The 18,284-nt window shown below is 34.2% G+C and overlaps 1 protein-coding gene across 8 annotated transcripts in view; it reads left to right on the top strand.

The window, feature by feature from the left end:
* ANKS1B (ankyrin repeat and sterile alpha motif domain containing 1B) overlaps positions 1-18,284 on the top strand; it is a 1,038,970-nt gene that overhangs the window by 180,413 nt on the left and 840,273 nt on the right. For all 8 annotated transcript variants that reach the window (XM_055336281.1, XM_055336283.1, XM_055336282.1 and 5 more), the window contains exon 8: positions 289-455. In XM_055336281.1, the coding sequence (XP_055192256.1) occupies positions 289-455 (167 nt within the window). The remainder of the gene's footprint in view (positions 1-288; positions 456-18,284) is intronic.

Consider the following 18,284-nt stretch of genomic DNA (forward strand, 5'->3'; position numbering starts at 1 on the left):
CATTCCACATGCTTTTATGTACTATACATGTATAAACCTTCAATACTATTTCTATTTTGAATCAGAGTAATGACGGTCAAAATTGGGATTTCTCCTTCTCTTTTACAAGTTCTTGCACTAATTATAGTTTAGTATCTTGTTTTCGATGGAGTATTTTCCGACTTACTAAATCTTATTTGTCATAATATGAGTTCTATCACCATACTAGTTATATTTTTATTAGTTAATAGGAAGTTTAGGCAATAGCCCTTCTTGAAACTTTGAAAAAAAATTGCTGTCTTCTTACAGGTGAAACCGTGACTGGAGAATTATCAAAACTCTTGGATGAAATAAAACTCTGTCAAGAAAAGGATTATTCTTTTGAAGATTTGTGCCACACAATATCAGACCACTACTTAGATAATTTGAGCAAGATTTCAGAGGAAGAACTTGGGAAAAATGGAAGCCAGAGTGTAGTAAGTAAGGGGGGAAGGAAGACAGTACGTCTGTCTTTGCCAATTCATTGTGTATCTGAGAGGCATGGGATTTGTGCATTATCCTATCTTCTGATTCTGCCAGTGTCAAATGTCAGATTCCCAATTGCTCTTTTTCTGATGTTTATTGCTGTTTTATTCTCACTGCATGTGTAGGGGAAAGAATGCCTTGATAAATAATTTATAGTTTGTGATGAATCTCACTACTGCTAACTTGCCTAACAAATGAAATCATAGTGTCTTTGATTATGTTCTTTTAGTTTTACTGGGTGTGATGATACTGGTTTCCAATGAAAAAAAAATCTTCCTTTTGTCTTTGTTTCCCGCTTTCTCTATGAACTGAGTCTGCCCCATCTTGAAGAAAGATGGAGCTGGGCTGTGTGTGTATGTTTCTCGGTAACTCTGTATGTCACGGTAGGGGAGAGACATTGTGGAAAGTTTGACTCCATATTTTTATAATCTTAAACTAATTCCTCATGCAACCTACAAGCTCAGAGTCTAAATCATGAATTAGAGATTCTTGCTCATTTAGATTTTATATTAACACTATAGCAAAAAAAGACCAAAACACCCTTTAGAGAATCACTCGATTTAAAATTAAGATTTGTATATCTGTTTTGAGTCATGTAGAGGTAGGATTTTTAGGGTATACTGGTATCAAAGGAAATGCAGTATTATGACACGAAATCTTTACTCACTTTTAGAACTTAATTTGTTATAGAAATATTATGCTTTCTTCAAAAGCTAATAAGAGTGGATTGTGTTAAGTGTGTCATAATTATTTACGAAAACTAAAAAAAATTGCCAAGTAGAGTGACTATTAGGAGAATGTTTACTTCATTTAGTTACTTAACGTGTAGCTTGTTTCCCAGGATAGTACTTGTTAGTCTAGCTCCATGGCTGGTCTTACTCCCTACACTCTTTGTTCTTGGTTTTTGTTTTTTTGTTTGTTTTGTTTTGTTTTTTTGCTACATTGTCTTTTTAAAAACATCATATTATTGGCTCCAATAAAAGCTCTTTATGAATAGTTATGATTAATTATGTATATATATACATGTATATGTAAATACATATAAGTTTAACCAAATGAAATTTTTATATTAATGAAATATTTACTGTAGTGACTTTAACATCAGGATAAAACTTCCCGTTTAAAAGTCTTAAACAGTTATATGTCATCTCTAAATGACAAACCAGTTGTATTTCAACATTTCCTTGAAGATTGGTTACAAATTAAAATATTTATCCTGCATAAATAATACACGGTGTTTATAGGTTTTTAGGTCTGTCCCTAAAGATTTCTCTAAACTGCTTCTGGTCCTCTACTTGTAGCGAACCCATAGAATTTCTGAAAGCCCTAATTTGTAGTATGTACCGTAGTAAACAAATTTTGAGCTAACATCCCAAATTCATGTATTCATAAATTACATATATCTACTACTATTCTAAGAATATATGAGGTAAATTAGAAGGATAAAGAATAAGTGTAAATGGAAACTCTTTTTTTTTCTTTTACTCAGTAGGTATCTTGTATACCCTGGGGTCTGAAACCTTTACTTTGAGACCATGCTTACATGCTTATATATTTCAAGTAGTGACATCTGAGGTTTTTGGAATTATGAGGGTGACATAATTTAGGGGAATGAAGGCTAAGTGTTTTTTTTTTTTAAGTCAAAACCGTATAGAAAAATTAGGGCTCATAAATTGAACTGAAATTCTTAAAATTCAAGCTTATCCTTTCACACAATCACTCTTTGTTCCTGTGACAAACCTTATATTGTGTTCCTTGAAAGTATTGTCATATTAAATAATAAAGGTTACATGAGGCAGAAAAGCAGAGGGTACTTATGAGTAAGGGCAAGTAGTTCAATTTATCTGAAATAATAGAGTTTATAAAGGGAAAGATGGGGAATAAAATTAGAAGGATAGGTTGAGGTCAGGCCATGGGTGATTTTGAATGTCAGGATAAGAGTTTTAAATTTATTTTTTAGAAAATGAGAAAAATCTAAAGGATTTTGAGCAGATAAAAGACATCACTGGAAGTACCCTTTTGGAAGATCTGATAGAAACTTGTCATTAAATGTTTAAAAAGTAATCCAGTTATTTTGACCCTTTTCTATAGACTATGTTTTATTTGGGTTCAGTTGCTTATATTGAATATTTCTGTTCATCAAAAATATTTCTTCAGAGTTTTGTTATGAATTGTATTCTCAAATTATGCAAAAATTTAAGTAAAAATTTAATTAAGTACTTATAGATCACGTTTGTCAGTATGTTGTAGATTATAAGATTTATAATAGCAGTAATCAAACATGGTTCCTGACTTGCAGGAGTTCAAAATTCTTATTCAAAGAAGGCTTCAGTCGCAGTGTACAGATAAGACTAACATGTGAAACAACAGATAAATAAGGGCTGACATTTTTTAGATGCTTTCTGTTCAAATGTCTTATGATTTAAGCCACTTAATCCTCACAGTATTCCTAACTGGATTTATAGACTTGGGAAATGACTCAGCTGGCAAGTAGCAGACCTAGGATTCAAACTCAGAGCCAATGTCTTTAATTCCCAGCCACATTTCTCATAATAAATTATCCAGTGGCCAAAGGAATTTTTTAAAAAGGGAGAGATTAGCAAAGACTTACTGGTATTCATTGAAGGCTTCATGGAGGTAGGGAGAGACTAAACTCCGAGCTCTGGAGGGAGAGGAGATATGCCTTGTATTTGTTTTGAAATGAATGAGTGAATGAATGAGCGAATGGGAAAGGATTCCAGCTCGCAGAAGCATTATGTGCAGAAGCACAGAGGTGAGACATAGCATATAATTTGAGAATAATGGTTTATCATGAAAGTTGATTTTGGAAAGTAGTGGGAAGCAGATTTGGGTAAGTAACAGTAATACTTAACATTTACTGAGTACTTTATTTATATTAACTGATTGAATTTTCATAATAACCCTGAGGTAGGCGGTATTATCCTCCCATCTTACAAATGAGAAAATGGAGGCATAGAGTAGTTTTATGATTTTTCTACGTTTATACAGTTAATTGCCAGAGCCAGGATCTGAAGGCAGGCAGTCTGGGGCTGATGCCGTATCCATTACCACTCAGATATTTTGTTAAGGGCAGATAATTAGATTTGAGAAGCTAATCAGAAGTTTAATATTGACAGTGAGGAGAGTAAATTCTTGAGTAAGGGTGTTCTATCCTGATGGTGACATCCTGGGAAGATAAAAATGGTAACTATCGTCAGATGTTCTGGGAAGAAACATAGTGATTCTCAGCAGTGGTTATATGTTAAACATATCTGGAGAGGCTTCAGAAAATCCTGATACCTTCAGGTAACATGTTCTGACCAACTAGACCAACTAAATCAGAATTGTTTTGGGTGGCTCTGAGCCTTGTTCTTTCAGAAAGCTAATGTGCACACTGTTGGTCTAGAGGCCTCAAAATCCGCCAGGGCCTTACAGAGGTAATTCAGACCTGAGATGCTGAGTCACAACTTGAGGTCTTGATAATACCACAAAATTATAGAATTATAGAGCTAGAATAAATCTCATCATGGGTCTTCCAGTATCCAGTCTAATTCTCCCACTGCTGTATAAGAGCAGCTAAAAAAATCTTTTGGGTTAGAGACATTTTCAGTTTATCATCAAAGAAAATTCCCAGTGTAGTCCTAAATTAAAATTATTTCTATATTACATTGGAATATTACATGTGGAATAATATTTTTGCTTGTTTGCATTATTAGCTGTAGGATGGACATTTGGATTCAGTTAAAGTTTAATTTTAGGTGATAATGAAATACCACTTTGTTCATTATAATATGACAAATAATTCCAAAAGCAATTTAGAAGAAATAAAAATGTGAGGAAAATATACTTTTGTAGCATTTGTACTATTATTATTATTATTTATATAAATGTATTTTACATATTAGTGATGTGCCTTGAATTTTAGGGGTATTTTAACGATTCTTAGTTCAGTTTAGCTTTCATTGCCAATTTTTTTCTTCCAATAGAGGGCACTCTAATTCAGTAATTTAAAATACAAAATCAGCTGTCTTATGTAAGAACTTATACTTTTGAATTAGAGGTTTCTGATTTTATTAAAATATTAATTAGCCTTAGGTAGTAGTTTGAACAATTTTACTAATATATAAGTGAATTAAAAATTAAATTCTTATTATGATTGAATGTATTCAATTGGATGTTTTACATTTAATGTGAAGGCTAGCTCCAGTTAAAATTACATTTTCCCTTGCATAAATTTTAATTCAAAAGTCAGTCTGTTTTAAGTGCTTTTATAATATGCATATGGAGCCATTTTCTAAGTTGAATTAGGACATTATATAATCTAGAATGTAAATTTTGAAGAAATATAAATATCTTTACATACTTTAGCAACCCATGAAATTTAGAATTTTGAAAGAATATAAAATAATCTGAAAAAATGTTCTTTTCTCTTATTTTCTCAGGTCATATATTCAGTTTCTTTTTCCATGTATATAAACAATGTGCAAACTCTTAAATGTGAATACATATACGACAGAGAAATTTGATTATTAGAGCAGACTTCAGAATCTAGGTTTCAGGAAAACTTTTTTTCTTTTTTTTAATATTTAAAATAGAAAACATTATTGTTTCATTAGATTATATCTCTAAGAAATAAATAGGAGGCTTCAGGGATGAAATAGATTATATTTTTTTTCCCTAAGGGAAACCTGGATATAAATGGCATGTAAAGACTTCTTGTTTGAAAGAGGTTGTGTTGCCAAGTTTTGTGCAATTTCAAATCAAGCAGTGTACTTCTTTTCTGTTATTTTACTTTATTTTCCAATGCAAAATTTTTAATGACATGTAAACCTTCTGAAGTATGAGATATTTTCTGTAATATATCAAGATTTTAGGATTCAGTGTCTCAGTTTTTATACCAAGCGGCTATAACTTGCTTGAGAACACTGTTGGGGAGACTGTACTGGAGACTCTCCATAGGAAAAGATAGTTAATTTGGTGCCAGAATACATGAAGTCTTAAAGGTCAATAGAATCAAATTAGGTTGCCTAGAATACAAATGGCGTTTCTAAAATAATGTTTACTTTCAAAAATATAATCTCTAGAGCTTACTATCAGGAATGTACAACTTCAGAATTCTGAGAAACTCCGATGACTGTGTCATCCAATTCCTATCAGATTCACAGCACTTTGGGAAATGAATTTTCTGAAACATAAAATAGGGGGTTCTTCTTTCAGGATTGTAAGTGATTCTTTAGCACATAATGAGTTTTTTTTTTAATGGTGGAGCTGAATCTTAAACAGTGGTAACAGTTACCTTATTGAGAATATAGTATTCAGAATATTCTAACCTAAATAATTCATGTCTTATATAGTTGAACAAAGTTTTTGGCAGTGGTGACTCAAGGCTGCTGTGTACTAAGTCTGGGATTGAATTGTCCTAACAGATTTTCCAGGATCTTTGGAGAAGATATAGATCTTGTTAACCTAAGTTAATATTTTGAAACTAATAGCATTAACTATACTTATGTACCACATGTACCTACAAAGAAAAATCCAGAATCAGAATGGTGAGGTTTTTGTCCCTCCACTCATCCCAGGAAGAACTTGTAACTGAAGTGAATGTAGGAAGATCCTTGAGATATCCTTGCCCTCTGGAATGGTGGGGGTGGAGTGTAGGGGGTGGAGGTCATTCTTCTGAACTTCCAATGCAATTGCTTTTCCCTTTCATGACACATCTCTTTGTTCTGCTTTGTCTTTTAGTTGTACATATTTTTATATTATTTCTTGCAGGCTTCTTATGGTTAAATCTATATTTGATTGATCTCCGTAATGACATCCTGCCTAGCACAATACCTTGCAATGTTGTCTCTCAGTGAAAGTTTATTGAATGATAAATGTATGAAAAGGCAAACATTGCATAATGGCATACATATAAAACAATGTTGTGAATCAACCACTTTTATTGAAAACATGTTTAATTATTTGGAGATGAATTAGAGAGTCCAAGGACAGGTTTTTTCTGTTCTGTCACTTATTAGCAGGGAGACCATTGGAAGTGCTAGAAGTTTCCAAAGCCTTAGTTTCTTCCAGTTAAAAAAAAGGGGGGGGGGTGTTAATATGGCCTTCTGTCAGTGATAGAAAAAAAGAGCTACTCTCTTTTGTTCTGCTGAAGACATGACATTTTGATTTTTACATTTTATAGATTTTGTCCAACTTTGTCCAAACTTCCAATAACTACTCAAAAGAGACTTCTCTAGTGAAGTGCTATATGTTTTATTCTTGGATTTGTGTTAATCAATATTTGCCATGAAAAAAACCCCTAGTCATCTATCATAATGGATAGGTCTGCAGATGTGAAGGAGGAATAGTAAACATGGCATATAATTGAACGTACGTGAAAAATTACCTCAGTAAACATTCTTGCTTCAAAGTAAAAATAGAATTCAGTGGGAGTTACAATAAAATAAAATCCTATATTTAGATTCCTAAAATTTCAGGAGTTTAAGTGTAAGATTGGAGAGATTTAATTGGGGAAGAGGTATATTAAAAAAGTTTCTGGGATATTTAAATGACCACAACTACAGGGTGAACCAACAGTGAGAAGTGGCTCCTAAAAACCAGTGAGCACTTGTCAAGCACTGATCTCTGCAAATAGTTGTAATACAAGAAGCTAGCATTTATATTGTACTAAGTTTTAACTATATACTAGACACTGTGGTAAGCATGTTAAAATAATTATCTTTTTTATTCCTCACAATAATGCCATGGGGTAGGTTTTATTATCCTCAATGTAGAAATCAAGACCAAAATAACTTGTCCAGGCTTATACAGCTACCAAACGTTAAAACTGGGATCTAAATTTGGGTTTGATATCTTCCAAGGTCATGGTCCTAACCTACTGGATAGTCATGGTAGTCGTATTATTAATGGTTCTTAGTTACAGCCATTCTGTCTGTCATTAGTATCTTCCAAACTGACCTACCCTCACCTTTTCATCATTTTTGCCATTCTGCAGGTTCAGACTCTCATTACCTCTTACTGAGTTATTTTAAGAGTTTTTCATTCTGTCCACCTGCTTCTAGTGTCTCCTCATCATTTGCTCCATTTTTTTCTTAATACTACTGCCAGATCAGATCAGTATGCTTTAAGTTCAGTTCTGGTCATGTCAGTCTCATTCTCAAAGTTAGGCCTGGTCCTCATTGTAAAAATTAAATGTAGACTTTTATCTTGGGCACTCAGGGCTCTGTCTTCCAGCATCATTATATATTTCCAGCTTTCTCTCATTAATGTCTTAGATAAATAGGATGCTTTGGTAAAATGGGATGCCCTCAAGCATGTCTGTCTTTCCTTATCTCTGCCCATGTTCACAATGTTTATTCATACATAGTTCTTTTCTCTATCTTCTACATATTGAAAACCATTCTTTATAAAATCTTTTATTAAAAATATTACAGGGGATCCCTGGGTGGCTCAGCGGTTTAGCGCCTGCCTTCGGCCCAGGGCGTGATCCTGGAGTCCCGGGATTGAGTCCCGCGTCGGGCTCCCTGCATGGAGCCTGCTTCTCCCTCTGCCTGTGTCTCTGCCTCTCTCTCTCTCTGTACTCTCATGAATAAATAAATAAAATCTTTAAAATATATATATTACAAGACCTTTTTTGATCCTTCTATTAAAAGCCAACTTATTCAGATTGACTATCATTACATTTTATTTACAAGTGTGTTATGCAAATTTTGTAGTCAGCCTTGTATTATTTATGCATGAATCTGTGTTTGGCTTTGCTTAGAAACCTCTCGGTGACTGGGGAAATATGTTTCTCTCTGTGAGGAATTTAGCATAGTTCTTCACTCACATGCTTAATAAAACATTTGTTGAATTGATAGGATAGGCCATAGATATCAGAAAATCTGTTTGATAACTGATTATAGGTACAGATTTATGGATAAATTTCTAGATGGAGTCTTTCTAACCTCAGAAGAGTTTACTGTTGGTTGATGTTTCAAATAATGCCTCACCATTTATTTTGAAGATGACATGAAATAACTGTTCAAACTATATTTTAAACTTCCTCATAACATAAAAATACCAACATCTTATGCCAAGTCATGCCTTTCTTAAGTAGCAATGTCTCTTTGACTGACAATAAGGATATCTTACAGTATAAATATCATGTTTGGCTCCAGATAACATATGTAATGGAAAATCTATAAGAATATAGGAACATACATCTCATTTATTTTAATTTTCAAATTCTTCAATATTCCATGATAAAGATTTAAAAAATTCATCCCTGTTATTCTTTCTTTGTAAGTTGAGATGGACTATTTTGAAGCAGTTTTTCCCCATTATTCATAAGGAAAAATAGGCTTTTTTCCCCTCATTATTAATGATTCTTAATGATTACAACATGCTCAACTAATGCATGGTATTATTACGTGCATGTGCATAAGATGTGTTTGACACCAAATACCTCTCAATATTATGAACATTCTGTTAAGGTATCCCAAGTTAGTATACTCCCTTTCTAAAGAATTATGAACTTTATATATTTGAAATTTATGAAGCTTATAAAGTTCATCATTTTATCTACTTTGCAGCTACAGCATGTCAGTTTTTATTTTGAAACTTTCATTTTCTCTGATCCCTCTCTAATCTCCAACTTGAATTTATAATCTTTGTCATAGAAGGACTTAGCTATTATGATTTCCCTGAGAATTCATACTTTATACTCAGGAGCTAATTGTAATATTTTCTTGAAAGTTTAATAATAACTTGACTTTGTTCTAACCTTATTTTTGGGATAATGGTGATGTTAACTTTTGACAACTTTGGCCACAAGTTATGGTTACCTCAATCATTTATCATATAATGCACCTGATTTGTAATTCTATTTCAAAGTATACTTGATTCGTTTTTGGAGTGAAGGCCTGGGACAACCTGCCATTGAAAAAGAATCCCATTTTACTTGCCATAAGAAATCAGTCTGGAGCCTGAGCTTAAAGAGATCTGTCAGCAGTGATAATCACTTATCTCTGTGTTTAGGGAAATGCTTTATACTTTGAAGAGCAAAGTAATTCTAATGGAATAGTGGGCTAGCGACCTAGAAAAAAATTTTATCATTAGACCATTTGAAACAGGACTACTGAGTATTGGAATTCTTTCTAACATTTTGTGAGACTATTTGAGACATGACTACTGAAAATATGAAATTCATTCAACTTCTAACAGCTAAAGAATTAAAATTCTCCATTCTGTATTCAAAGTCAATAAAGTAAGAGAAAGAGAAACTGTGTTCTCAGGCCTAGATTTTTAAAATTGTCTCATGTTATTTTTACTTTCCTTTTCCAGAATTTTTATTTCAACCATCTATACTTTTTATTTGATTTTTTTATTCATTATTTTTATATTTTTAAAGATTTGTTTATTTATTTTGAGAGAGAGAGAGAGAGAGAGAGAGCAAATGCAGGGGGCAGGGCAGAGGGAGAGAGAGTCTTTCATGCAGACTCCTCACCAAGTGAGAAGCCTGACTTGGGGTTCCACCCACAGCCCATGAGATCATGACTTGAGCTGAAACCAAGAGTTACAGGCTTAACCGCCTGAGCCACCCAGGTGTCCAAAGCATCTATGTTTTTTAAAGCTCAAATGTTTCATTTGCTTACAGTTTCAACAACAGTTCTATTTATTCAGTAGCCTCCAGTCTATGCTATCAAATAACTAACAATGAGAAACAAAGTCTTAATTTGGAGAAAGAATGAGGTAGTCAAGAAGATGAATTTGACAGGAAATGAAAAACTCTAAAATGAACAAAGATAATGAACCCAGTGAGATGTGTATCAGTAAAGTAGACATTGCTTGCCCCTCAAATAAATGAGACAATGCTGCTGTGTTATATCCTTTCCTATAATCATCCTCTGTGCTGCTGAAATAAATCTGTTCTTAAAGGCTTGTAGAATATTCCCTTGGAGCCCTTAATCCTACTCTCGCTGAGCTTAGTGCCAGTTTCCTAAACATTGAAAGTATCTTTATTGTCGCAGTTAAAATTATCATCCTCCCTAGTTTACTGAGACCCTGCATTAAAGAATTATACTAATTTATTGAATAATGTCTATTTGTAACTTGGAGCGGCACTGCAGTGTAGAGAACAAGAGTTTTCAACTCAAACAGACTTGTATTTGAACTAAATTCTATTTCGTAGGTCAATATTACCCTGAACTTTATATTTGTCACCTTATTAGTAATGATTCTATAGTCTTTCTCACCTCAACCTACTGAATCAGAATGTCTTGAAATGGATTATTATTAATATTTTTAAAAGATTTTTATCTATTTAGAGAGCAGGGGGAAGGACAGAGGGAGAGAGAAGAGAGAAAGAGAGATCTCAAGCCGACTCCATGCTGAGCACGGAGCCCAGTGTGAGGCTCAGTCTCACAACCCTGAAATCATGACCTGAGCTGAAATCAAAGTTGAACGCTTTGCTGACTGAGCCACCCTGGTGTCCCTGGAAGTGGATTATTTTTAATAAACTCTAGGTGATTCTTATATTCAATAGTTTGTGCATACTGCACTAGAATATTTTTTAAATGTTGATTTCTAAGATAATCAACTGTCTACACCCGTTTTCTTGCCCTCCAGATCTGTGGGTCTCATATTACAATGATCTGATGCTAATTTGCCTTTGCCTTCTTTTTTTTTTTTTTTTTTTGCCTTTTTCTGCTTATGAGTACAAATTTCATTGGTCATCAGAGCAAAATAACTCAACCTTGTTTCTTCTGCTTCTATGAAAAATGAGATTGGAAGTTTGATAGAGATTATGTGATGACTATAAATGACTTTGTTGGAATGTTTGACAATATTAGTTCTTCTAATCCATGAACATAGAGTATCTTTCAGTTGGTTTGTGTCTTCTTTTTTCCATCAAAGTCTTGAAGTGTTCAGTGTATAGATCCTTCCCTTTCTTATCTAAACTTATTCCTAAGTATTTTATTGTTTTTGATGCTATTGTGAGTAGGATGATTTCCTTTATTTCTTTTTCAAATGTTTTGTTGTTTGTATATTGTTGTTTGCAACTGATTTTTGTCTGTTGGTTTTGTGTCCTGCAATTTTACTGAATTTGTTCATTAGTTCTAGTTTTTTCATAGTCTTTAGAATTTTCTATATATAAAATCATATCATATGCAAGCAGACAATTTTTCTTTTTCCTTTTCTGATTTGGATATCTTTTATTTATTTTTCTTGTCTCATTGCTCTGGCTAGGACTCCCAGTACTACGTTTAATAGGAGTGGTGAAGGTGGGCATCTTTGTCTTATTCCTTATCTTAGAAAAAAAAACTTTCAGTCTTTTACCATTGAGTAATCATAGTTAGTTGTGGGCTTGTCATATATGGCCTTTATTATGTTGAAGTATGTTCTTTCTATACCCAAGTTGTTGAGTGTTTTTATCATGAAAGGGTAGTTTGTCAGATGCTTTTTCTAATTCTATTAAGATGATCATATGATTTTTATTTTATATTCTATATAAGTTAGCTTTTAATTAATTCTTTTATACTTTAAATTAAATGGCAATGTTATTAAAATACCACATAAAGTATAAGTAGTATTTAAAAGATTATATTATCGGGATCCCTGGGTGGCGCAACGGTTTAGCGCCTGCCTTTGGCCCAGGGCATGATCCTGGAGACCCCGGATCGAATCCCACGTCAGGCTCCCGGTGCATGGAGCCTGCTTCTCCCTCTGCCTCTGTCTCTGCCTCTCTCTCTCTCTCTCTCTCTCTGTGTGTGTGACTATCATAAATAAATAAAAATTAAAAAAATATTTAAAAGATTATATTATCATCTTTCTCTTACTCTCATTTTCAGTTCTTCAAACTTACAGACTACATTCATTGTTGCTCACTTGTTCCTTATGATTCTGTCTTCTCCCTCACAACCTGAAGCAATACATGCTTCTCCCTACCCTTTTCATTTAACTAAAATTCTGTAAGAATTACATTGTAAACCCAGGAACAGTGTTTTATTTTTTATTGCCTATCCAAGTGCCTGTTATCATTTCTGGCACATAATAAGTGCTCAGTAAGTGGTGGTGGTTTTTTTTGTCATTCAACTACTTATTCTATTATATCTAACAAGAACTTATTTATCCCTGCATAGCTATGACTTCCAAGGTTCTGCATTACATAAATTAAGATGAGGTTATTTCACTAACATAACCTTAAAATATTATGTTGGCTCATTAGCATCCTTCATGAGAGTTAAGCTAAGAGCTAGAGAAAGCCTCAGTTAGATGATATTCTCAGAGATTGTGTTTTATAATACTTTTTAATATCTTTATACTAGTGCTATCTACCTTCTGATAGAATATATAACTAACACACCATACAGGACAAAAGTGTGAGTGTGGGTGCCTGTGTGTGTGAAGAGGAGGAAGGAGAAAAGAAGGGAGAATGGAAGAGGAGAAAGAGATCACAGTATCATCAGTAGGCACTTTTGTTTTTGCCCTTTGATTTATGAATTACTTAATTTTATCTTATCCTTTGGAGCAAGTGGCATTTTATGGTTTTGAGAATCTAACCATAAACACTGAAGAATCTGATCTTTTCTAAAAATAGTAATGTCACAGTCCAAAGCATAAAAATTGTGCACTCATAGATCACATATGAAAAGATACACTTCAAATTTTTTTCTTTGTCTATAACCTAATTTTAAGAGATGCTTTGATTGTTCATAAGCCTGGAGACCTATTTACTTAACCAAGATATTCTGACTCATGCTTAGCAATGAGATAGAGTAACTGGGAGTGGGGTGTGGTTGTTTACATATAGTGGCTAGAGGAGGAGAGATAAACCATACTCTGAAGGAAGAGAAGGATCCAATCACATAAACACCAAGGGAAAAAAAATGTGAATAAAAGGAAATACTTTTTCCTGAGGTAAAAAAGAGCTTAGTATGTTCAAGTACCAGAAAAGAAGCCATTCGTGTAGATTGGAATACAGTGAACTGGGTAGAGAAGAAAATGAAGTTCGAAATCCAGATTAGACAGGGTCTTGTAGATCATGGAAAATGGTTTGATTTTTTTTAATCAAAAATTTTTAAGCAGGAAAGTGATATAATTATGGCAGCAAAGCTGCTTTTTTTTAAGATTTATTTATTTATTCATGAGAGAGACACACACACACAGAGGCAGAGACACAGGCAGAGGGAGAAGCAGGCTCCTTGCAGGGAGCCCAACTTGAGACTCGATCCTGGATCCTGGGATTATGCCCTGAGCCAAAGGCAGACGCTCAACTGCTTGAGCCACCCAGGCATCCTGACTGCCTCTTCTAAGTTCACTGATAAGTTTATTTTAATATCATATGTCTGTATGATATTTATAGCACAATACATTTAATAATATGATGAATGGTTATTCTCTATGCTAGGTTTTGTTCTAGTCCCTGAGATATATGGAGCAGTTAACAAGATGGAGAAAGTCCTTGTTATCACTGAACTTCTGATTTAACAAAAGATATAGACATGGACATTGGCAGTTATGAGATAGTGTAATGAGTGCTATAACAGGGGAAATACAAGGATAGGTAGTAATTAAACAATTGGGAAACATACTGGCCTCAGATTTGGGTGATTAGAGCAGATTTTGCAAATTTGATTCTTTCTCCTTGATTCTTCTTGTATCAACCAGGTAAGCACTCTCCTAATTGTTTGTGTTCACCTTGGCTGACCTCCTTTCTTTTCACAGACCCTTGGCTTTCTATTCTTTCTAAGGCCTCCCCTTCCACAGAGAACTGCTCTTTGAGTTCGGGTAGTAACTAAATGCTATTTCCAGATCTACCTTCCAACTTCTCACTACTAACCAGTTCTGTATTACAGTTGCTGGTAAGGATGTTTCCCCTAAACATCCCACTGTCATTTCAAACTGAACCTGTGAAAATGCAAATGAATAGTCTTCTTATCCATATCTATACTTGTACCCATTTTCCATCTTTCTTTCATTCTTTCAGGACAGATATTTCGTATTATGTCTGATTCTTTCCTCTTTCATTCTCTTGGTCTACTAGAGAGTTCCCCCTTTGTTTATTCTCATCATCTCTACGGGATGCTGCTTCACCTTCCAGGAACTGCCTCATTTCTTTATTCATTCTTACACTAAAATTCTGGAAGAATGTTTTTTCACTTTCCCATGTCTCTCCTCCATTTTCTCTTAAAACCAATTTAAGCAGGATTTCCCCTTTACCAGGTCCCAGAACTGCCTTGTTGAGGTCTCCACTGACTTACACAGTGCTAATTCCAATAGACATTTCTTAGTCCTTTTCTTACTTGATCTCTGAGGAGCATTCCCCCAAGTGGACCATGCTCTCCTCTTTCTCATGCATGCTTTCTTCACTTGATTTCCTAGACACCACACTCTCCTGATCTCCTTCCTTCTTGGCTGGCTAGTCTCCTTTCAGTCTCCTTTGCTGGCTTCCTCCTTATATCCCTGACCACTTAACACTAAAGTGCCCTAGGGCTCATTCCCTGGACTTCTCTTCTTAATCTATACTGATGTTTTTGGCTGAGTATGCTGAACAGTCTCACAGCTTTAAATACTGACTACGGACCAGCATATCTCATGCTTACAGCAATAGCTTAGATGTCCTCCTAAACTCCAGATTCTTGTACTTAATTTTCTGCTTAACATCTCCACTCATGTCTAATATCTTTCTCAAATTTAACATGGATAAAACTAAAATTCTGCATTTCCCCCCCTCAAGCCTCCTGGACCCTCATTTATCCCATATCAGTAAATACCAACTCTGTCCATCTAACCTCTGTTCTTTAAAACCTTGGAGTGGTCTCATACTCCTCTCTTTTCTCGTGCCCCACAAGCAGTTGGTCTTGAAATCCTACTAGCTCTTCCTTCAAAATATGTTTAGGATCCAACCATTTCTTACCAGCCCTAATACTAACACTCTGGTCCAAGCCATTGTCATCCTTTGCCTGGATTATTAATTAAACTGGTATTCCTGTTACCACCGTTGCCAGTGTATTCCTTCCCCCAAGAACTGTGAAAGGTTTATTAGGGGGATACCGGGACAGGATAGGCAAGGAAAACATTCAAATAATTAGGCAAATCTGACGGCTTTTCTAAAAATATAGTCTTCACAGCCTGGTTGTTACTACTTAGGAAGGTCTTCAGATTTCATACTGATTGTCCTTGTGGTGTAGGTGTGGGTGAAGGGTGAGGACCCAAGGGTGGGAGAATATGGCTTATTCTCTTGGGTTTTTAATCAAATATTAGCTTCTCAGTATGGCCTTGCCTTATCACCTTATTCAAAATTAGCAAACCTGGCAATTCTTTTTTTTTTTTAAACCTGGCAATTCTTATCCCCTCTTTCTACTTTAATTTTTGTCACATCACTGTCATCATCTAACATACCATTCATTTTACTTAATTGTATTTGTTTGGCTTCCTTGGTTAAGATGTAGGCTTTCCTCTGAGCAGAAGCTATTGTCATTTTTGTTGTTGTTGACTGCTGTTACCTAGAACTTAAAATGATATCTAAACTGACAGTAGACAGATAATAAATTTTTATTGGATGATATAATAAATTAGCTCTACTATAGGCCCGTGACCCTCTACATTTGGATTTATATGACCTGGTCATCTTCTAGCATAAAAAGCATATATTTTGGAGTTTACAGATCAGGATGTGTATCTTGATATTTCTCTATTTACTACCTGTAAGATGTTTCCTCTTCTGTAAATGAGCATAGTAAACCCAGCCCTAAAGTGATGAAGACTAATATGTGAGAATGTGTAAAAAAGCATTCTAATCCATGCCTGTGTAACACTGCCAGCTGGACCTTCCTTAAAAGAAGTTTTCATTCCATGACTTGTATGGTCAGAAAATAGATGAGAACCTTATTTTGACTACTGTATAATAGTGGCCAAATTCCTCGTCTTGGATTTCAAGAATGTCAAAATCTTCACGTTCTGTTTCTGTTCCTCCTTATGAAATTTTTTTCCTATTTTCCCTCTTCCCACCAGTATACTCTATTCTTTTGTCATTTACCTAAACGTTATCATAGGCATTTCTTCCTCATTGTCTTTGCTTATTCTCCTTCATTCTCCTATCTTTTCTGTTTGTTTTAATGCTGTTCATTTTCCAAGATAAAGTTCACGTCTGTCTTTATTATCACAACCACCTCAGTTACTCCAGCTCAGAAAATTTTTGTTTGAATAGGTGGACAATCTCAGAAGAAAAATGGGAACTATTAAAAATTAAATGAGAACTCTAGAGTTGAAAAGTGTAAGTATCTTACAGGAAAAAACCCACACTGAACTTCAAATGAACTTGTAATCTGTGTACTGTGCAATCACACAATTTATTAACTAATTAGTCTTCGTTTTAAAGTAGATTATGAAATAGGATATTGAGTGAAATTGTTCTTTTGCCACAAGATGTGACTAGGCAATTTTAATTTTTAAAATTAAAAACAAAGAAAAATTAATACAGTGTGGAAGGGACATTAAAAGGTGGGATGACAATGATCATGTGATTATGAAATAAAAACTTGATGGGATGAGCACTGGGTGTTACACTATATGTTGGCAAATTGAATTTAAATTAAAAAAAGTAAAAAGAAATAACTTAAAAAATGAAGTAAAGAAACTGGGGGACATGCCATGAACTGACCTCTGTACAGTTCCGTCTTCTCATTTCTTATTTCTTTCCCCACTAACTAGTACTTCTATAAATTTTCCATACTCTTTTTCACCTATCTTTACATAGTTGAAGTTCTCACACTCTCCTCCACCCCACATCAATTTTGCCATTTTTAAATTACCATCCATCAAATCTTGAGTCTGATGTGACCTTCCAATCTTAGCTCATCCTTAAAACCTCTCCTGGGTCTGGACTAGGGGCTTCTCCAGTGCTTCCAATGATCTGTAAATAATATTTATTCTGATTGTAATTTTAGTAAATAATTGTGAATTTTGTTGGTTTCTTGTTCTTGAAAATACTAGACTATAAACTCCTCAGGGCATTATGTGTGTCTTTCATCTTTATATTAGCAGATTCTAATATAATATCTACTAGAAAAGGAGACTAATATATACTTACTGAATCAATGAACAAAAGAAAGGATGGATGAATAAATGTTAGAGTATAAACGCTTAACTAAAAATTGAAGAAAACTATTACTTCAAAATCTTGTCTAGGGATTGTTTCATTTTATTATTATCTGTTTTTCCTGATGACTGCATGTTCATTCTTATCAAATGAGAGCTATGCTGGTAAGACCATTTTTGCTTCCTTTAAAGTTATTCTAAAGTTATTTTCTGGCAGTTTTCTTGAAATATTTTGTTACTTTTGAGATGCTTTATAGGAATGTGATAAAATTGGTGACTAGTTTTTACTTTATAATTTTGTAAAAGAGATTACATTATCCCAATTAAAACAAATCTTTTGGTCAAAGATTCAGTTGATCACTAAGGCCATTAATAAGGATAATGTTAATTAAGTGTTAAAGAAAAGTTAGGATCTATTAGGATTAAGCAAAAAATAAACTTAAAATTTTTTTATTTAAAATGTAGACTACTAAAAATAAAATAAAATAAAATAAAATGTAGACTACTTATGAGGCACCCGGATGGCTCATTTGGTTAGGTGGCCTTACTCTGGGTTTCAACTCAGGTCATGATCTCAGGGTTCTAGGATCAAACCTGTGTTAGGCTCCATGCTCAGGGGAGGGAGTTTTCTTGAGGATTCTCTCTTTCCCTCTCCTTGTGCCCATCCCTCTGGCTCGTGCTCTCTCTCTCTCTCT

The sequence above is a fragment of the Nyctereutes procyonoides genome, unplaced genomic scaffold (genome assembly GCF_905146905.1).
Source record: "Nyctereutes procyonoides isolate TBG_1078 unplaced genomic scaffold, NYPRO_anot_genome, whole genome shotgun sequence".
Taxonomy (NCBI): Eukaryota; Metazoa; Chordata; class Mammalia; order Carnivora; family Canidae; genus Nyctereutes; species Nyctereutes procyonoides.